Source organism: Osmerus eperlanus, chromosome 1 (genome assembly GCF_963692335.1).
Source record: "Osmerus eperlanus chromosome 1, fOsmEpe2.1, whole genome shotgun sequence".
NCBI classification, from domain to species: Eukaryota; Metazoa; Chordata; class Actinopteri; order Osmeriformes; family Osmeridae; genus Osmerus; species Osmerus eperlanus.
Window position 1 is genome coordinate 17,248,559 of NC_085018.1, and position 17,297 is coordinate 17,265,855.

At 42.7% G+C, this 17,297-nt stretch overlaps 3 protein-coding genes across 4 annotated transcripts; 2 read left to right on the plus strand and 1 right to left on the minus strand.

Annotated features, from left to right (window-relative positions):
• Positions 1 to 134: 134 nt before the first annotated feature.
• On the minus strand, positions 135 to 3,884 carry necap2 (NECAP endocytosis associated 2). Its single transcript, XM_062464862.1, has 8 exons — positions 3,689 to 3,884; positions 2,853 to 2,953; positions 2,619 to 2,723; positions 2,373 to 2,454; positions 2,169 to 2,277; positions 1,913 to 2,057; positions 1,680 to 1,767; positions 135 to 1,326 (listed from the first exon to the last, which is right to left on the minus strand). Exons 1-8 carry the CDS (start codon positions 3,781 to 3,783, stop codon positions 1,284 to 1,286), a joined length of 768 nt encoding a protein of 255 aa, XP_062320846.1. The 5' UTR covers positions 3,784 to 3,884; the 3' UTR covers positions 135 to 1,283.
• A 2,337-nt stretch (positions 3,885 to 6,221) lies between these two features.
• On the plus strand, positions 6,222 to 8,167 carry brk1 (BRICK1 subunit of SCAR/WAVE actin nucleating complex). Its single transcript, XM_062464873.1, has 3 exons — positions 6,222 to 6,417; positions 7,288 to 7,370; positions 7,448 to 8,167. Exons 1-3 carry the CDS (start codon positions 6,300 to 6,302, stop codon positions 7,472 to 7,474), a joined length of 228 nt encoding a protein of 75 aa, XP_062320857.1. The 5' UTR covers positions 6,222 to 6,299; the 3' UTR covers positions 7,475 to 8,167.
• Positions 8,168 to 8,283: 116 nt separating this feature from the next.
• Positions 8,284 to 16,748, plus strand: LOC134023064 (RNA-binding protein 5-like). 2 transcript variants are annotated; one of them, XM_062464886.1, is made up of 25 exons: positions 8,284 to 8,705; positions 9,210 to 9,252; positions 9,365 to 9,533; positions 9,643 to 9,798; positions 9,908 to 9,977; positions 10,392 to 10,465; positions 11,244 to 11,327; positions 11,569 to 11,629; positions 12,047 to 12,115; positions 12,210 to 12,370; positions 12,467 to 12,564; positions 12,714 to 12,801; positions 12,901 to 12,969; positions 13,051 to 13,117; positions 13,238 to 13,341; positions 13,440 to 13,578; positions 13,728 to 13,819; positions 13,919 to 14,122; positions 14,285 to 14,428; positions 14,606 to 14,686; positions 14,766 to 14,954; positions 15,154 to 15,228; positions 15,317 to 15,420; positions 15,845 to 15,974; positions 16,219 to 16,748. In XM_062464886.1, the coding sequence occupies exons 2-25, from the start codon at positions 9,236 to 9,238 to the stop codon at positions 16,342 to 16,344; spliced, it is 2,571 nt and encodes an 856-aa protein (XP_062320870.1). In that variant the 5' UTR covers positions 8,284 to 8,705; positions 9,210 to 9,235; the 3' UTR covers positions 16,345 to 16,748. The 2 variants fall into 2 exon arrangements, with proteins under 2 accessions (XP_062320870.1, XP_062320875.1); XM_062464891.1 differs by having other exon boundaries at positions 13,443 to 13,578.
• Positions 16,749 to 17,297: the final 549 nt, after the last annotated feature.

Below are 17,297 nucleotides of genomic sequence, written 5' to 3' on the forward strand. Positions count from 1 at the left end.
TCTACGTTATCCTGACAAACAAACAGAGCCATGGAGACCAGACACACAGACTTACGTTCTACCTACCCATTCTACATACCCATTCTATTACAATAGCCTTGCATGTATGGTTCTCTTCTCAAATAAAAGCAGAATCATTTTAACATCAAATGTTTTATTTACAAGAAGTTTTGCTTTACATTTTATACAATTATTGTAGGTAGAAGGCACTTGTTGCAAATCAAAACAAAACTTCAATGAATTAAATTTGAAAGGCACTAGAGTTAATGTATAGAAACAAAATATATAGCAGAACATTTGGAATAAAACTGACAGGAGGCATCTGAAAGGCATGTACTGTAAACAAAACAAAATACACAAATAAGCCTGGGACCAGTTGGTTTCTCAAAATGAATCACAATGACCTAAGAATGATTTGATAGACTGACATTGATACTACAGAAACCCAATATAATATATTAACCTGTAGAATTTCCCTAAAATCATAAATCAAAGGGTTTTCATAACCAGGACAAGGGTTTGACGGAAGAGATTGACAAAAGACCAAAATTCCAAACAGTACATCAAAACACACAAAAAACATGGAAACAATTTTTACTATAGGCTAGTTGATAGGTGGCATAAAGAATGTCATTAGCACTTAGTTATTCAGACTGATATGTTGAGATGATGTATAGGTCTCACTAATCAGGAAGAGTACATTTCCAGAGTATGATAGACAAACAGGTGATTAAACAACAAGCAAGAAAATAACAAGTAGAAGAAGTAGTGGATCCAGTTTTGTGATATAAAGTGGAACTAGTTAGACAGAGACAATGACGAAACCCTTTTGACAAGGTGTCATCGACAAGGAATGTACATTTTCACCTGGCCAAAGTGACAGTGGTATCAATGTCCTTTAGCTATACCCATAGGCCTACAGGGAGATGTACATTAAGGGAACAGAACCCTTAGAAACAAATGAATGATTACAAATAACATGGTTATCAATACTTGATCAATCACAAACTGAGGGGTCACTTGGGACTGCATAGATAGTTTCTAAAAGTATCTAAAACAAGAGTGTAAATATATGATGGTCGGTTCTTGATTTTGTGATAGTTTGAATCTTTACTGGATGAGCAGCAGAGTGCATGTTATGCATCACCTCGATTCAAGCAACCAGTCAGTCACTAACATGCCAATTGCCATAATAAATCTATCCAGGGAATGTAAGGAGCCTGAGTGTGCATGTTTGTGGTGTGTGTGTGTGTGTGTGTGTGTGTGTTTGTGGTCCTTCCCAACTAAAACTGCACCCATCCTGATTTGACAGTGTCTTGACTGGAGCTGTGAAAAGGGAAATGGAGACAATAAGGAGTATAATTAATGATGTCACATCAGGAATTCAAACTTAAATGAAATACCAATGAAATCCTTAAGTCTCTATGTCGATTTCAGAAGAAAATATAAATGCTTTCAGCTTCATTGATATCAAATGAGATTTGATTAAATGTCAAGTTTTTTGTCGTAGTTTACTAAATGGTGATTCACATTTTGTGTGCTTCTAGCAGAGCCATGACAACACTGTGTGTCAGTTACGTGACAGCTTTTAAAATTTGGTACTGTACTGGAAGCATCTTTCTTGTGAAATCCTTATAGATCAATACTGGATAACATGATCGCTCAATTTCCAGACTGACCTGGAGCCAGCTGCTGTGAAGTCACCCCACAAGTCAGGGGTGGGCTGGGCTGCTGGGACAGGGGCAATGAAATCTAACAGAGAAGATGCTGAAACGAAACAGAATGAGTAGAACAGTTAGAGCATTTACATTATTACCATGTTTTTGCAGTAACAGAGGGTTGTGTGTCCAGTGCAGAGATTTAGCCTTATTCCAGCTGATCCATACAGTATATGCTGAACCAATGAACCCACCAGTGTTAGTTTGTTCAGCTGGAGCAGACGGTTGGTCTCCAGAAGGGGGTAGGATGCTTCCACCCTTAGACCCTGGTGGAGGGGGCAGGAGGCCACCAGCCATGGGCCGTGACTTGGCTGCACCTCCATCCTTCTTCTTAATGTTCTGAAACCCCCAAACCATTTATACATTAGATTAAATGGATGGAGAACCCTTTCTCTGTACCCAACCCATGTCTGTTCGGCTGTAACCATCTTAAATGAGTATAATGCATACCCCAATGCAAATCTTTATGGTCTGGCCCTCTTTGAAGCCCAGGTCCAGTTTGGGTGCCGTGCTCTGGGAAGCTTCCTGTTTTGCCAGTTCCCCTTCCTGTTTCACCCATCTGAAGAAAAATAAATCTGTGGCGTGGAATAAAGCATACACAGCACCATGATATTGCACACACCAAACCAAAGTTGGATCAGGAAGCTGACTCACTTAAAGTGGTCTTGCAAAGCCACATTGAAGTCAAAGGAGTCCCCGCGATCAGCAAACCCCAGGCCAATAAACGCATGGCGTCCTTTTGTAAACAAAACACAATGACTTGAAAGAGGTATGCTCTAGGCAACGTTTGAGGTGTATTTATCATGTAGAGGTGTTCTAAGAGGTTTCCTATGCGTTTGCTACTGTGTTGTTAAAGTGGTACACTGAACTTCATGTTAAACTTGTCTTTCTGTGACTTACCAGTATCATCCTGTATCCGCACAACAAAATATCGGCTGGAGTCCGTGACCGCTTCTACTGCAACTCCAGGATACGTGTCCACGGTGGCTTGGGCAAACAGCTCTCCTGAAAAAACAATTGTTATGTTAATTTCAGTTTCCATAAGATAAGTCCCAAAAATGATTTGACTCTGTCAATGGACACAGATTTGTACTGGCCCATACTAAAGAGACACGACGAAGTTGTAGTGGTTACCTGAGTTTTTGTCCTCCAGCCTGATGAAGCACACCTTGTCTTTTGCGATAATTTTCATTCGACCGCTCCATGAAGGCTCATCCAACTTCCAGTCTGCAGCCCTAAAAATTTAACCAAATTACTCTACAATATCACCTAGTGTTGGTGAATCAGTATCTAAGCGTCATTGTATCGTAAATTGGCATGCACTGGGTCTCCTTGATCGGGCTATTGCATAACATCAAAAAGTACAGACCCGTTTTCTCTTTTAGTAATATTATGTAACTTCTGCCCGTTGCTATCCCTACTGCTAATGCTACACTACTACAGTAAGTTCAGCAAAGCGAGCAATCTCTGGCTGAACACTTAGCCACTAGTAGTGGTATCACATTAGCCAACAGCCCAAAATGAATGTCACATAAGTGACTAACATAAGCTACCATGGCCCGTTAAAAAAATACTGTAAAAACTTGACATCGTTTTAGCTAACACTACGTTAGTCTAGCTGGTTAGCAAGATATCTAGTATCAGTTCACTGGACAGTGCTGAGCAACAGGTGACATTTCTAGCTACGAAGCTAGTCTATCAATTTAAGTTGGTGCTAGCTGCTAGCCTAGCCTAGCCTAGATAGTAAAACTAGAAATGATGATGCAGCAGCAAGCATCCAGCCGGAGTTGCAAACAGGCTCAGACACTATTACTGCAACTTAATATTATCTGGCTAGTTATATTAGCTCTTCCCGGATCCTTCCATAGCATTGAGTTAAACTGGCATTCAGCTAGCACAGTAGGCAAACTAAACACCGAGAAAAAAGTTTTTGGAAAACCACCTTGTCTAAAGCTATGTCGACAACATACCGATAACCGCGGTTAGTGGCGCGGGGCGGAATTCTGTACACATGGACCTCTGGCTTTACACAGACAATCGATTCGTATCCGCTTTCCTCTGCCATTTTAACAAGTGTAAAACTAATTGTTGACTAAACTGGTCTGTAAAACCTGAACACCCACATTGACCCGTGTCAGAGCGCCCCTCTGGTAAGAATTATAAGGACAATTGTTGTGTCATTTCACGGCTTGAAAATACTAAAGCCTTCGCAAACTAGACTAGAAAGTTCCTTTATGATATAAGACTTTATTTATATAGCACATTTCATACAAGAATTGCAGCTCAAGGTGCTTTACATAGAATCAATAAAAACAATAATACAAGTGATAAAAATAATAATTAAAATAGAAAACAATAATATAACTAATAAAAGTAGTAAAACCCTAATGAGATAAAATTATTAAATGCTTTGGTAAAAAGGTAAGTTTTTAGCTGTCTTTTAAAAATGTCTAGCGTTATGTCCAATTATTATTATTGATTTATTTACGTTAATAGCATTTTCTTTCTTTAGTGTGTACCTTAAAATGCTAATAGACTACTAGCCTACATTATGGGACACATTTTATTTATAACCCATGGAAACGTAACAGATAACGACATTGGAAAAATAGTGTCATATGCCATAATAAAAACGTATTCATGGGGAGACCACCCCCAATAAAAATACATATATTAGTATTGAAACAGAACAGTTCAGCTATAGCTTCCACCTAGAGAAGCCTATCACAATATGTCAATTCAACAGTTGTAGACACAGAAGGCAAACTAATAAGCTCAACAGCTAATCTGCTTGACCAAGTCATATATAATATCTCTACCACCAATCATATGGCCCACTTTCCAGCTCAGCAGACATCCCTGTCCTCACCAAATTCTTTCTGATACCTTAATTTATATATACAAGAAGAATAGATTGTCCCACTGGCACAAGAAGTAGGCTATTGAATGTTTGTCGTATTTATGAAATGTAAATTCTTCATCTACAGCCCCTTTATGGACTCTGTATCAGAAATCACCTGCAGCATAATACATTTTTCTCATGCGTTTTTGCAGTGCACAGCTTGTGGTGTACAGTTCTCATGGAAATAGGAACAGATGATGTTTCCCCTTTTTTAATGTTGGTATCATTCCAGTAAAAGTAATGCAATTTCAAGTTGAAAAAAGATCACTCAGAGGGTTTTCTCGGCTGTTAAACATAGTGACAGCCAGGTCATTTGACCCTTAGGACATCACAAGTGAACTCAGCCACTGCCTGAGAAGTGAGCATTGTTTCATGTCGTCAGCAGACAAGATAAAACACCTTGTGCTGGACAAGAAGGCTCAAGAAGGCTCAAGACGCACTTGTTCCGGGAGTACAACGGTACTTAGGAATGGTTCGCTTGACCCGATGTTAGTTTCCTCAAGGATCACAATGACTCTTGCTTAGAGACTTGTTGCTCTTGTGGTTAGTGGTAACTGATTTAAATTTTTGTACTCGCTGTGATATATTGTTTTTATTATTGTTGCTTGTTTTGTTTTTTTCTACAGGTACACTTGCACTTATAGCGGCTCATGTTGTTTAATTGTAACTTGTTTAACTACATGCTCTTATGGTTCTTCCCTTTGGCACTTATTTTGGTTGTTCACAATATGTGCTTCATGTTTTGGCTACTCGCAATGTTTTTGTGGCTATCTTGTTGTTATTATCAGTGACCTATGCACTTTGTAAAGCTCTCTCTTGGAAGTCGCTTTGGATAAAAGCGTCTGCTAAATGAATAAATGTAAATGTAAGAAGCAGGGTACACTCTAATGTATTAAATGTAACAAATTACATGTTCAGAATTTAAAAAAATATGCTATTTGTTCTATTCTATGAAGGCAACTCAAAATACTAAAAAATAAAAAAATATATTAGAATGTTGTCAACACTCAAACGCTTGCAATCATGATGGAACGTGGAGATGTGTAGGCCAAAACATAAGGCCAGATATGATTAACTTGCAGGGGCGATTCTAGGATCAGACCTTTAGGGGTGCTCAGCCCCCAATTAGAATACAACATGAATACAGTGCCAAAAGTGTTAAACCTCCTTGCTAATAAATCCCTAATTTCACTGGATAACAATTAATACATTTATTTATTATTATGCAAAATATTGAATGAAAAAAATAAGGATTTCCCTTTCTTCATGAACTACCAGCATCAAATGATAATAAACAATGATAATGTTTATTTATTTATTTTTTTAGGGGTGCTTGAGCGCCCCTAAAAAGGGTCTAAAATCGCCACTGCTAACTTGACTATATGGCCTAAGTGTATCCAACTGGATAAAACGTATCTAGAGCCTAATGAAATTATTTAAAACTAGCCTAGGCGGTATATTTTATTAATTTATTATAAAACGTTATTTTAGGCCTACATGATTTCTCAAAACATTTTTGGAACATTTACCATTTTGGCCTCCTCCTAGAAGTTCTAGTGGTGTTTGCTGCCATCTGCAGGTCAATCAATGGGAATTGAGGTGGGGTTGACTAAATACAGAAGCAGCATCTTCAGAAAAATAAAACATAGCTAGCTACATACACCCTCTAGCTAGCGACAATGGCAGGCCAGGAAGATCCTGTTCAGAGAGAGATCCACCAGGATTGGGCAAATCGAGAATATATTGAAGTTATCACTAGCAGCATCAAGAAAATAGCAGATTTTCTCAATTCTTTTGGCAAGTATCTATCATCATCATATTTCTGTATTGCTATACTAGTACAGTATGCGAGCGGCCTATTCGCTCGGCTAAGTCGCTAACTACTGTACAGTAAGTAGCCAGCTAATACTGTTTCAACATATGGTTTCCTTAGGCAGTTAGCTGTTAACGTGGTTTTAGTTTGGGTTTTGATATTTTAATTTAGGTATATCGAACATATATGCTGTCAATCCAACATCTAAACAACTAGCGTAGCGTGGACAGTTTATGTAGCTTGCCGTTAGCATGCTCGCTTACTGGGCTCACTGACGAATTGCTGGGCCAACCCCGCGGTACACCGCCGAGTTGTGGTAGTCGGGAGCTTGTATTTGATGGGGATATTGTAGTGCCCCGCAGCAGTGTGCTACATAATCAATCTAACCCAAACTCTTCGTAGTGCTCTAGTATTCATTTTTTGCATTGAGTAGATATAATTCCTTAGAAAGGAAATAACAAATAGACCTTTTTAGAATTATAAATGGAATTGATCCAGCCTACTGTTTTTAAGAATGTGTCTGTCGTGGTGATTTGCGCATTTCATAATTGGGAACTAGCTCGCCGGCTAGCTGGTTGGGAGGGGCTGCTACTGTCTGGGCAAATGTCTGGACCAGGCATCACATAACAGAAGCAACTATTTTTGCAGTCACTAGCTCTCATACTGTAAAATAACCGTAAGATAGCTATACAGCTTAAAAGACTATCATAATCAGTAATAGGTATATCCTACTAGCAACGTACAGGGGTATTTGTTGCTTTTCATGTGCAAACTGACGTTTAGAATGTACAGTACTGTACTCGTTTACAAAGGTCAGACAATAATGTGTTTTTTATTTATTTAAATTCCTTTAGATATGTCCTGCCGGTCCCGTTTGGCCACTCTGAATGAAAAGTTGACTGCACTGGAAAGGAGAATTGAGTACATTGAGGCCAGGGTAAGTATATTTAAGTGTGTAGTCATTTGTGGGAAAAATTGGTAGTGTCAGTGTTTAACAATGTCATGTTTGTTTAGGTCACAAAGGGAGAGACTTTGACCTAAATCAAGATGTGTGATGGACTGGGTGTTCGTGGCCTGACAGAGGATTGCCGCCTACATGTGTCCACTTCCATAATGTTTATCCTTTTTTAACTATGTATTTTTACAGTTTTGTATGCTGTCAAACCACGCAACACCTCCTCACATTCTTGAATGAATCTTTGGGGCCACGGCAACTGGATGGTGAACATTATATAGCCTAATAGTTTCAATAGCCTATTAATTATAAATAACAAATTCAGGCACGCATTTAGGTATAAAACAATACAACGGTGTTAACATTAATTTCTATTGTATGTCAAGTCTTTTAATTTGGACAGTGAGACTGTACTTACTGTAATGTTATCATAAATGAACATAACTACATGAGACGTCTATAAAAAAGTATATATATGAAACTCATACGATCTTATAGCAACGTTTGGGGTCACCATTCAGTTCATGCTTAAGTGATTATGTGAGGTTTTCCATCTAATATTGTGAAGCAACTATGTCATACAATCCATGAACAGATACCCTTCCTCTTAACAGTTTAAAGATAATGTGGGCCACAGGGAGAGGAAGTGCCAAATCTTTTAGTCAGCTCTTGAACTGTGGATATTCTGCTTATCTGTCCCCTCCTTGTGTGCTTGTAAAATAATTGTATTTTCAGGGTTTTTTTTTCCTCCAAATGTAATAAACTTATTTTAAAATTCATATACTTTGTATGAGGCTTTTTCAAGGTCTTTGAATTTGTGCATGCTTGTTGTGCTGTGCACGTTTGAGCGTCAACACGTGACATCCACATCGATCCATCACCATAGGCCTATTATCAATATAAGAAAATATTTGACTGTTTCTTAAACTGGTAGGCCTACAGTGCGCAAATGCGTTACTAGTCAGAAAAACATGTATTGCTCGTAATCTTCTTTAAAACTAAAACCCACAAAAGTGGAAGTCATTGACATTGGCAGCCGAGGATAGCTAACTAGTATGTTGACGGCAGCAGCATTGCAAAGCAAATTTGAAGAAGAAGCCCAGAAGAAGCAGCCGCTGCAAGGGCGTCCCTCGTCGTAAACATCGCCATCTTTAATCAGACACAACAACAGCCCCACTTTAGCGAGTCACCTAGCGTTAGGGGATCAACACTATATGATGAACTGAGTTGGAGGAATAATATAGACGAATCTAGGCCATTATCGTTTGCAGCGTTCGTGTATCTTTTGACGAGTGTGGCCAAATTTGGAGTGAAAAGGTATTTAACGCTTACGTAGCAAGGGGCTAACGTTTGCTAGCTAGTACTACTAGTAGTAGTACCACAGTTGCTGTCTAGAGTCGAGCTAGCTTATTACGCCATACTGACAGGGACGAGGCTAGCTACCATAAAACTAGCTCTAACAATTATTTTAGCTACTTAGTTATCTGACTTGTATGTTATGAACTAGTTTGGCAGTATACTCAATTATTAGGTAACCAGGTAGCCATTTAAAATTTGGTTTTACGTTTGACATTTGAAATTGTGTAATGAAGAGATGGCTAGGAGGCTAGCCACATAGGTGATTAGCTAGCCAATAGCCTAGCCTAGTACATTGTCTTCAGTCCAGACAAGCTCGTCTGAGTTGTGTGTTGTCCACAGTTGTTGCATGTGTAACCTTTACTCTAGCATGCAATTAGCTAAAATAATTTGGTGTTTTATATAGGCTATAGCTATATATGACATGCTTAACATTGTTTAACGCTGAGGCCTACTCTTCCACAGTACTGCAAACTTCCCAACACTTTACCATGGGAGCAGATAAAAGGTATAGGGTTCCCTCGTGGCATTGAAATGTAACTTTCTAAAACTATTTATATAGAAACTTTTTTACTGTCTTTGAGTAATCTTTCATGTCTGGGTTCGGTTTTTGCCAACAGATTAGGTCGCAGTGAACGTAGCGGGAGATATGGTTCTGATGGGGGTCGCGAGGACTCAGAGTGGCGTGAGAGACGGGACAGAGACCCAGAAAGGGACTATGATCGGCGCTGGGGAGATGAAAGACAAAGAGATCGATATGAAGATCGCAGAGACAGAGAAAGCCCAGAGGTGCATGCCAGGAATCAAATTCTAATTAAGCCAATTACACTCCCACTAAGTTTCTGATGTAAAGGTTAAAGTCCTCTTGAGTTGATTGCATTATAACTTGATCCTGCAGAGGGGGAGAAAGCGACATAACAGTGACAGATCGGAAGATGGTTATCACTCTGATGGTGATTACCAGGACCAGGACCCCGACTACAGGATGGAGCAGGAGGAGGAGAGCAAAACTATCATGCTCAGGGGCCTGTCCCTCAACGTCATAGAGGAGGATGTAAGGATTCCTATGGGTAGCTGTAAATCAGCAACACCAATAATGACAACCAGTGGGCTTCATTTCAAGTTACGGAACAGTTCTGAAAGACTTGTCTCATGTGTTTCAGATCCGGGTAGCCCTCGAGCAGCTGCAGGGACCCCAGCCTGTGGACATCCGTCTGATGAAGAAGAGAACAGGTGAGGGTTTGTCAGTGGGGCCTTAAACTTGGCCCCACACTCTACATCCAACAATCCTGACCTCCCTCAACTAGTGTCTCAAATACCATTTACATTACCATAGCAGGTAAACCATAATTGGTCTTTTTGCACAGTGTTTTTACTCTGTCAATTATTATCAGAGTATAGCTGCTGAAATCAGGTAAGGATATGTATCTGACCTTTTGTGTAAATAATTGACAGCCAATCAATCATCTGAGGCCTTTCATGTTATAGTAAAGGGCACCCCCACTCCCCTTCCAACCTCTTCAAAGAGTCCCCCCCACTGTTTCACCTATCATGATCTCTGCAGAAGACTGTGACAGAGAGTTTAAATGTTGTTCCATAGCATTCTGACTAACACACCTCCCGTCTATATTTGAATGCTGTCTCTAGGTATAAGCCGAGGTTTCGCCTTCGTGGAGTTTTATCACTTGCAAGATGCTACCCGATGGATGGAGACCAATCAGGTTGCTTCAACAATCACAAAGTCTAGACTCTCTCCAGGAGTTCAGAGCCCGAAATAACTGAAACTGCCCATTTGAGCTTTATTTGCTGTATTAATAACATTTTGCTAAGGGTGCTGCATAGAGAAGTTTAAGTAAATCTCAGGTAGTAAATCGTTGTATAACTACCATAGCTTGTCGAGGAAAGCATTCAGAACTTATTAAGCCGAAAATAATATTATTAAGCGTCTTAAGTATTTAGTCAAAAAATGGGGCATAAAATGTTATTCAAGACAACCTATCTTAAACCTAAAATAGGATTGTTCAAGTAGAGGAATTTCCATTTAATTTAGAGTGTAGGTGCTAACAGGTTCTGAGTGTCTGAAATAGTCATGTTTAGCCATGGCTGCCCCAGTGTTTCATAGCACACACTGCTCCAGCTCTGTCTCTTGGCCCATCTCACACCTCCACCTTAATGTCCGAAGACGAGGGGATGGGTCAAGGACGGGCTGGCAGCACTCCGGTCCGACACACTGCTAGAGTCCTCTTGAGCGCATACATACTCACTCCTACATACCTATTGATCTCTTTCTCTTGCTATATCTCCCTGTATCTCACTCTCTTTCTCTCCCTCACCTGTCCCCTGTATTCTCTGAGGTGCTCTGCCTAAGTGAGTGTGAGCCTAGCCACTCATTGTCCTACCCTGCTCTCATGGGGTGGGATAGTATCAGGACCTCACCAGCCCGTGTGGCTGTGTGCGTTTGGAGGGCTGAAATAACTGGTTTTGTTTGATCCCTTACAGAACCAGTTGGAGATCCAGGGGAAGAGCATAGCCTGTCACTACAGCAATCGGAAACACAAGTTTGAAAACTGGCTGTGCAACTCTGTAAGTATGCCTTCCCAACAGCCTCTGAGAACCCCTCTATTTTGTACGGCCAAAAAGCTGAGTTTCAACACCAGGAGGTATAATCTGTGTTTGTGAACATATGGGTATCCAGAGATTCTATTTACTTTGAAGACATGGCCCTCAGACTGCCTCTCTGGCAGACAGCTTTACCCAAGTTGCAGATTTGACCTTTTTTAGTTACATGCAACTGAATAAAAACAATGTGACCGGTTGCTTGCAGTGCGGCCTGTACAATTTCCGGAAGAGGCTGAAGTGCTTCAGGTGTGGAGCAGTCAAAGTTGGTGAGTGTAGCCCCCCCCCCACCCCCATGTGGACTTGCACCCCCATGTGGCACCCTGCAGCAAGAGAAGCCACATGAGATGTAAGGGTGATGGTAATAGGCACTGTACCCTTCAGAACATGTACCGCGTTATTCCTTTAATACTCCCCCGACTGGGGCTCTGTTTCAAATAAAGTCCTAACATTTACTATGTGTACTACTATAATTCTGAGTAGAAGTGTAGCATTAGCTCCAATACCCTTTTAGATGATTGCTGCTATTTAGAACCCAAACCTAACCCACTTAGGTCTTAGGGGCTGGTTTGGGACAACGTTCCTGCACTACATGTTCCAAACAGTTGGTGTGAAAGTCCAGAGGCTGGGCCCCTGGCCATACTTGCTGAGGATCCACCCTGATGGTGATGTGCTGTGTTTTCTAGAGGGAGAGTCTGCTGGTCCCAGTGGTGTCAACACAGAGCCTCAACACACCGGAGATTTCTATGGAGACAGTGAGTCTAAAAAAGTAGCTTTTCAAAACCAACCCAATCGAATGGATAAGTCGGACAACAGTAGGATTCATTCGACTGTCCTTGTCTTTGACAGCTATCATTCTGAGGAACATCGCCCCCCTGAGCAGCGTTGAGGCTATCCTGACCATGCTGGCTCCCTACGCCCACCTTTCTGCCGGCAACATCCGTCTCATCAAAGACAAGCAGACCGGACAGAACCGAGGCTTTGCCTTCGTGCAGCTCTCTTCTCCACTAGTATGTTGTTACTCCATATCTCCTCAATGTCACGGGTACTGAGGTTACTGGGGAAGGTGTGGTGGCTGATGCACTGGCTGATGTTTTCCATTGCAGGAGGCCTCCCAGCTTCTCACCATTCTCCAGGGCCTACAGCCTCCTCTCAAACTGGATGGGAAGACCATAGGTGTAGACTACGCCAAGAGTGCCAGGAAGTGAGTCATCCGAATAATCAGGCCTTTTTTATTGCTGTCTCCCTTTGGGTTCATCCCATAATTGCGTGATCCTACATGCTAAGAAATTGTGTCTATGAGTAACTCATTCTACATATACAAGTGATTGTGTTTGGCGTCCCCCCCGTCAGAGACCTGTTGACGCCAGATGGGAGCAGAGTCAGTGCCTTCTCTGTTGCGAGCACCGCCATCGCTGCTGCCCAGTGGTCCTCCAGCCAGGTACTGCAGCGTTCCTGCTGCTCTGTTCATGTGTCCTTTGGTTTGTTCTCTCTTGCATTCTCTCTCTCTCCTAATACACCCTGCTCCCTTGTCCTTCAGCTTCAGCAGGGACTGGGTGCAACCACAGAGTATGGCGCCCTGCAGGAGGGCTACAGGCAGTACACACAGGTCAGTGGCAGGAGGCCCATCAACATACTAATCAATTGAATCAGACTGTCTGTGTTTACTGAGTGTTGCATGTGTTGGCAGAACTACCAGCCGTGGCCCCAGCTGGAAGGACTGGCCACTACTTCTCTTGGGGATGGAATATTAGGAGGTTAGAATCCTACTCCACAACATGAAATAACTGGAGCAATAATAATTGATTGAGAAAACAATTCTAAATTGGATGTCAGTGGTGTGACAAGTGATCAGTTGGCCTGGTCTCTCTTGGCAGCTGCCCCAGGAGTGAAGACTCTGATCCCTTCAGCCGCAGGGGTGGTTGTGTCCCAGACCGCCCAAGTCTACCAGCCTCACATCCTCACTCAGACAGCGCTGCAGGTAACCTTGGGCAGAAAACCTTGACGCACACCTGTCCCGTGCATACATGCATGGTCGCACGTACCAAATGACTCTTGTTCCTCTCTTGTCTTCCCCAGCAGTCTCACCCGCTGCTAGGTCACCTAGACGTGGCCCACCAGGCAGCAGTCCTGGTTCCCTCCTCAGCCCTGGGTACGGCTGCACCCTCTGCGGCTGCCAGCGCTGCTCCCAGCGCTGCTCCCACTGACAAAACCCACGGTAGGATGGAGCTCGTCACTGGGTAGAGGGCCAGGCTGCTGTTTGGGCTGTAACACACTCCCAGCACCTTGAGACATGGGTGGAGGGGGAAGTGCTCCGGACAGTCAGCAGCCACTCACACACCGCTTCTCTCCTCCTTCACCTCCCAGTTGTTCCTGACATCTCTACCTACCAGTATGATGAGGCGTCAGGGTACTACTATGACCAACAGACTGGTCTGTACTATGATTCCAACAGCCAGGTAGGAAGACCCGCTACCACCCCCCCCCCCCCTCCCCTCGTCACTTCTGCTCCGTCAAAGAGCATGACCTGACTGATTGTCCCTGTGTGTTTGCTGTAGTACTACTACAACTCCCAGACCCAGCAGTACCTGTACTGGGATAGTGAGCAGCAGGCGTACGTCCCTGCCCCAGCAGCAGCAGCCCCAGCAGAGGGCAGCTCAGAGCAGGCTGCTGCCTCCAGCTCCACAGCGCAGGCCTCCACCACACCTGGGAAAGAGGCCAAGGAGAAGAAGGACAAGCCCAAGAGCAAGTCTGCACAGCAGGTAAAGGGATTGAAGATTGACCCCCTGTGGATGTATTGGGCCAACCCAGGGTTCAGTGTGTACCAATGTGTCATGAATGATCATTTCCATGCAGATCAATTATGACAACTAGCTTTCTTAGTTGAGATGACTGTAATATCTGTTTCCCCCATCTAATTCCAGATTGCTAAAGATATGGAGCGCTGGGCAAAGAGTCTGAACAAGCAGAAGGAGAGCTTCAAGAGCGGCTTCCAGACCTTGCAGGGCAGGGAGGAGGAGAAGAGGGAGTCTGCTGCGGCCGACGCTGGCTTCACACTGTTCGAGAAGGTATCTACTCCTTTCATTTGTTCATGGAATTCCCTGTGTCATTGTGAGTTGCGAGTGTTTTATCATAGGTTATGATGACGATCAGTATGAGTCCTGTGGTATATTTTAAAGCCAGGTTTGAGTGTTTGAAAGGGATAGGTGGAGCAGTAACTGAGCCTGTGTGTTTTCCTCTGGCAGCATGGTGCAGGGTTTGAGGCCCAGCCCCTGATGCTGCCCCCTGAGCAGGTGAAGAGTGCAGAACTGGTGATCCCAGCCAAGGTGAGTTGTTGGCTCAGACAGCACTGAGTCAGTAGGAGGGGGTGCTTGGAGGAGAGGTTTGATGTGATGTGTGTTTCAGAGTGGCCTGGTGGCAGCCTACAGTGGGGACAGTGACCCAGAGGAGGCAGCGGCGGCGTCCTTTGAGCGGTCTGAGGAAGGAAGTGACAAGCTGATGGACTGGAACAAGATGGCCTGCCTGCTCTGCCGACGACAGTTCCCCAACAAAGAGGCCTTGCTGCGCCACCAACAGCTCTCTGACTTGCACAAGGTAGGATGGCCAAACGGCAGGCTCACTGAGTCACTGTGTATTTTTGGCCTAGCCATCTGCTCATGGGGCCAGAATTGTCCCTTTAGCGCAAGGTGAGAAAGTACAGTGTATTCTCGAAGATGTGAAAATGACTTGTGAATGGAATTGACTCAAAGATGCGATACCTTAACCCATAATGTTCTTGTTCATTTATTTTTAGCAAAACATGGAAATTCACAGACGATCTAAACTATCAGAGGCGGAACTTGAGGAATTGGAGAGGAAGGAGACGGAGGTATTAGCACTTTGATGAATTGTAAAATGTGTAGATTACTTGAATATAGATGTCTTCTAATTAAAATTCTTTTTTTTCCTGATATAAGCTGAAGTATCGAGACAGGGCTGCTGAACGAAGGGAAAAATATGGAGTTCCTGAACCTCCAGCACCGAAGAAGAAGAAATTCTATCAGCCTCCCACCCCAACTGTGTGAGTCTTAAACCATTTAAAACAGTTTTGTATGGATAGATAGGTACTACATATCCCCATGGGGAAATTGAACAGGTTAAACAGGTTAAAAGCAGGGTAGGGCATGTTTTTTAGAAGCACTTTTTGTCATATTTGATTAAATAAACTTCTGATATGACACATCCTGATGGCAATCAATAAATCAAATGCTCTGACAGTAAAATAGAATACACCTGGTATCTGTGGCCGTCACAGGACTGTAATAAACACTAGTCAGTACATGCGTTTTGGGTTTTATATTTTCAAACTCAAGCCAAAATGAGGAGTTTCATCAAACTTACCTACCCTGCTTTCTGAAGAGCATTTTTAGACCTTCCTTTTATTTGACCCTGCAACATACCAGTAGTTCCAGGACACTCATCATCCCCTCTGCCCTCCCTCACAGGAACTATGAGCAGCCCACGAAAGATGGCCTCACGAGTGACAACATCGGCAACAAGATGCTGCAGGCCATGGGCTGGCAGGAGGGCAAGGGTCTGGGGCGCAACCAGCAGGGCATCACAGCGCCCATCTCGGTGAGTCAGCCCAGACCCAGGAACACATGTCACCTGGAGACGGTGTTGTTGGTGTGGTGTGATCCCACCACGGCTCCCCAGGCTCCTCCTTACAGATGCGAGCATGCACGCTCACTTTGTGAAGAAGCCCAATTAGCAGAGCTACCTGAAGCATAACTCTACCCAGTCTGTCTGCTTCAATAAACATCTACCTTTCTTTCCCCCTTTCTCCTCCTCTTCCTCTCTCTCTCCCCCTCCTCCGCAGGCCTCATTAAGGACAAAGGGTACAGGCTTGGGCATTAAAGGAAGCTCCTATGAACTCTCAGCATCTGACACCTACAAGGATGCTGTTCGCAAAGCCATGTTTGCACGCTTTACTGAAATAGAGTAAACCATCTACCTGCTTTTTCACAATTTGAACAATACGAGATACATCGTTTATTGAATATAATTTACTACTGCCTTGTGTTTATTCCAGATGTTTCGTTATAATTGAATATCCAACAATTCGGTATATTTTTGGTTAATGAAAAGCTCCTGATTTGGGTTGGGGGGGGGGGGTTAGTGGGGTGAGAAACTGATGTTGAAGGTATCTGACAGATCTGTTCCTAGGCCAAACTATTCATGACATAGTACGAATGTGTCATGCTTTTTTTTTTTACATGATGAAATGCTTTCTAGCATTTTGTTGAGAATGTACAGTGTGTATAGTTTTTGTTGTTGTACAGAATAGGAATGGTGTGACTCTGCTGTGTTTGTCTTTGAGAGATAAAATAAAACATCAATAAAACTTGACAGTTTGTTTGTTTTACATTCGAAAGTCCTTAATTGGTGTTCCACACCATCGTCAAGCCACTCCCCACAGAACCACAAATGAGGTGATGTTTCATGATACGTTCATTTCTGCTATGGATTCGTGTTTGTTAGAGAGGTATGCTTTAAGAAGGCGTGCTCTGGTAAGCAGACTAAAAGGAAGGCGCCAAGTATTTCTGAGACGGATCTAGACGTTACGGCATCTATCACAACTATCCTCACAACTATTCTCACAACTTGCAGTATCTACCTGCATCTTTCCTGCTTTGTGCAAAAACAGGTAAGATCTGATATTGAATTAATTGAAATCTGGAATCTATCCATTCCAGATGGACTTATTTGCAACTTTTTTTAAATATAACTTTGGAAAGTAGCAGGTATACTGTTTATTAAATGAGTTTGAGAGTTTCATCGGAGTGCCAGCAGTATATTGTTTATAGATTACATGTACACAGTTGTGAAGTGCATTTAAATGGAATGTGTGGTGAAAGGAGTACCCATTAATCATACTTGAGTAAAAGTAGAGATGCC

Bases quoted from the DNA above. Each gene is read 5' to 3' on its own strand.
- necap2 (XM_062464862.1), bottom strand. From the start codon at position 3,783: ATGGCAGAGGAAAGCGGATACGAATCGATTGTCTGTGTAAAGCCAGAG. The intron at 2,954-3,688 runs GTATGTTGTCGA...TTAAATTTTTAG, and splicing joins GCCACTAACCGCGGTTATCG to GGCTGCAGACTGGAAGTTGG. The intron at 2,455-2,618 runs GTAAGTCACAGA...TGTTTACAAAAG, and splicing joins GCGGATACAGGATGATACTG to GACGCCATGCGTTTATTGGC.
- brk1 (XM_062464873.1), top strand. From the start codon at position 6,300: ATGGCAGGCCAGGAAGATCCTGTTCAGAGAGAGATCCACCAGGATTGG. The intron at 6,418-7,287 runs GCAAGTATCTAT...AAATTCCTTTAG, and splicing joins AGATTTTCTCAATTCTTTTG to ATATGTCCTGCCGGTCCCGT. The intron at 7,371-7,447 runs GTAAGTATATTT...ATGTTTGTTTAG, and splicing joins TTGAGTACATTGAGGCCAGG to GTCACAAAGGGAGAGACTTT.
- LOC134023064 (XM_062464886.1), top strand. The intron at 13,118-13,237 runs GTTAGAATCCTA...CTCTCTTGGCAG, and splicing joins TGGGGATGGAATATTAGGAG to CTGCCCCAGGAGTGAAGACT. The intron at 14,955-15,153 runs GTAGGATGGCCA...ATTTATTTTTAG, and splicing joins AGCTCTCTGACTTGCACAAG to CAAAACATGGAAATTCACAG.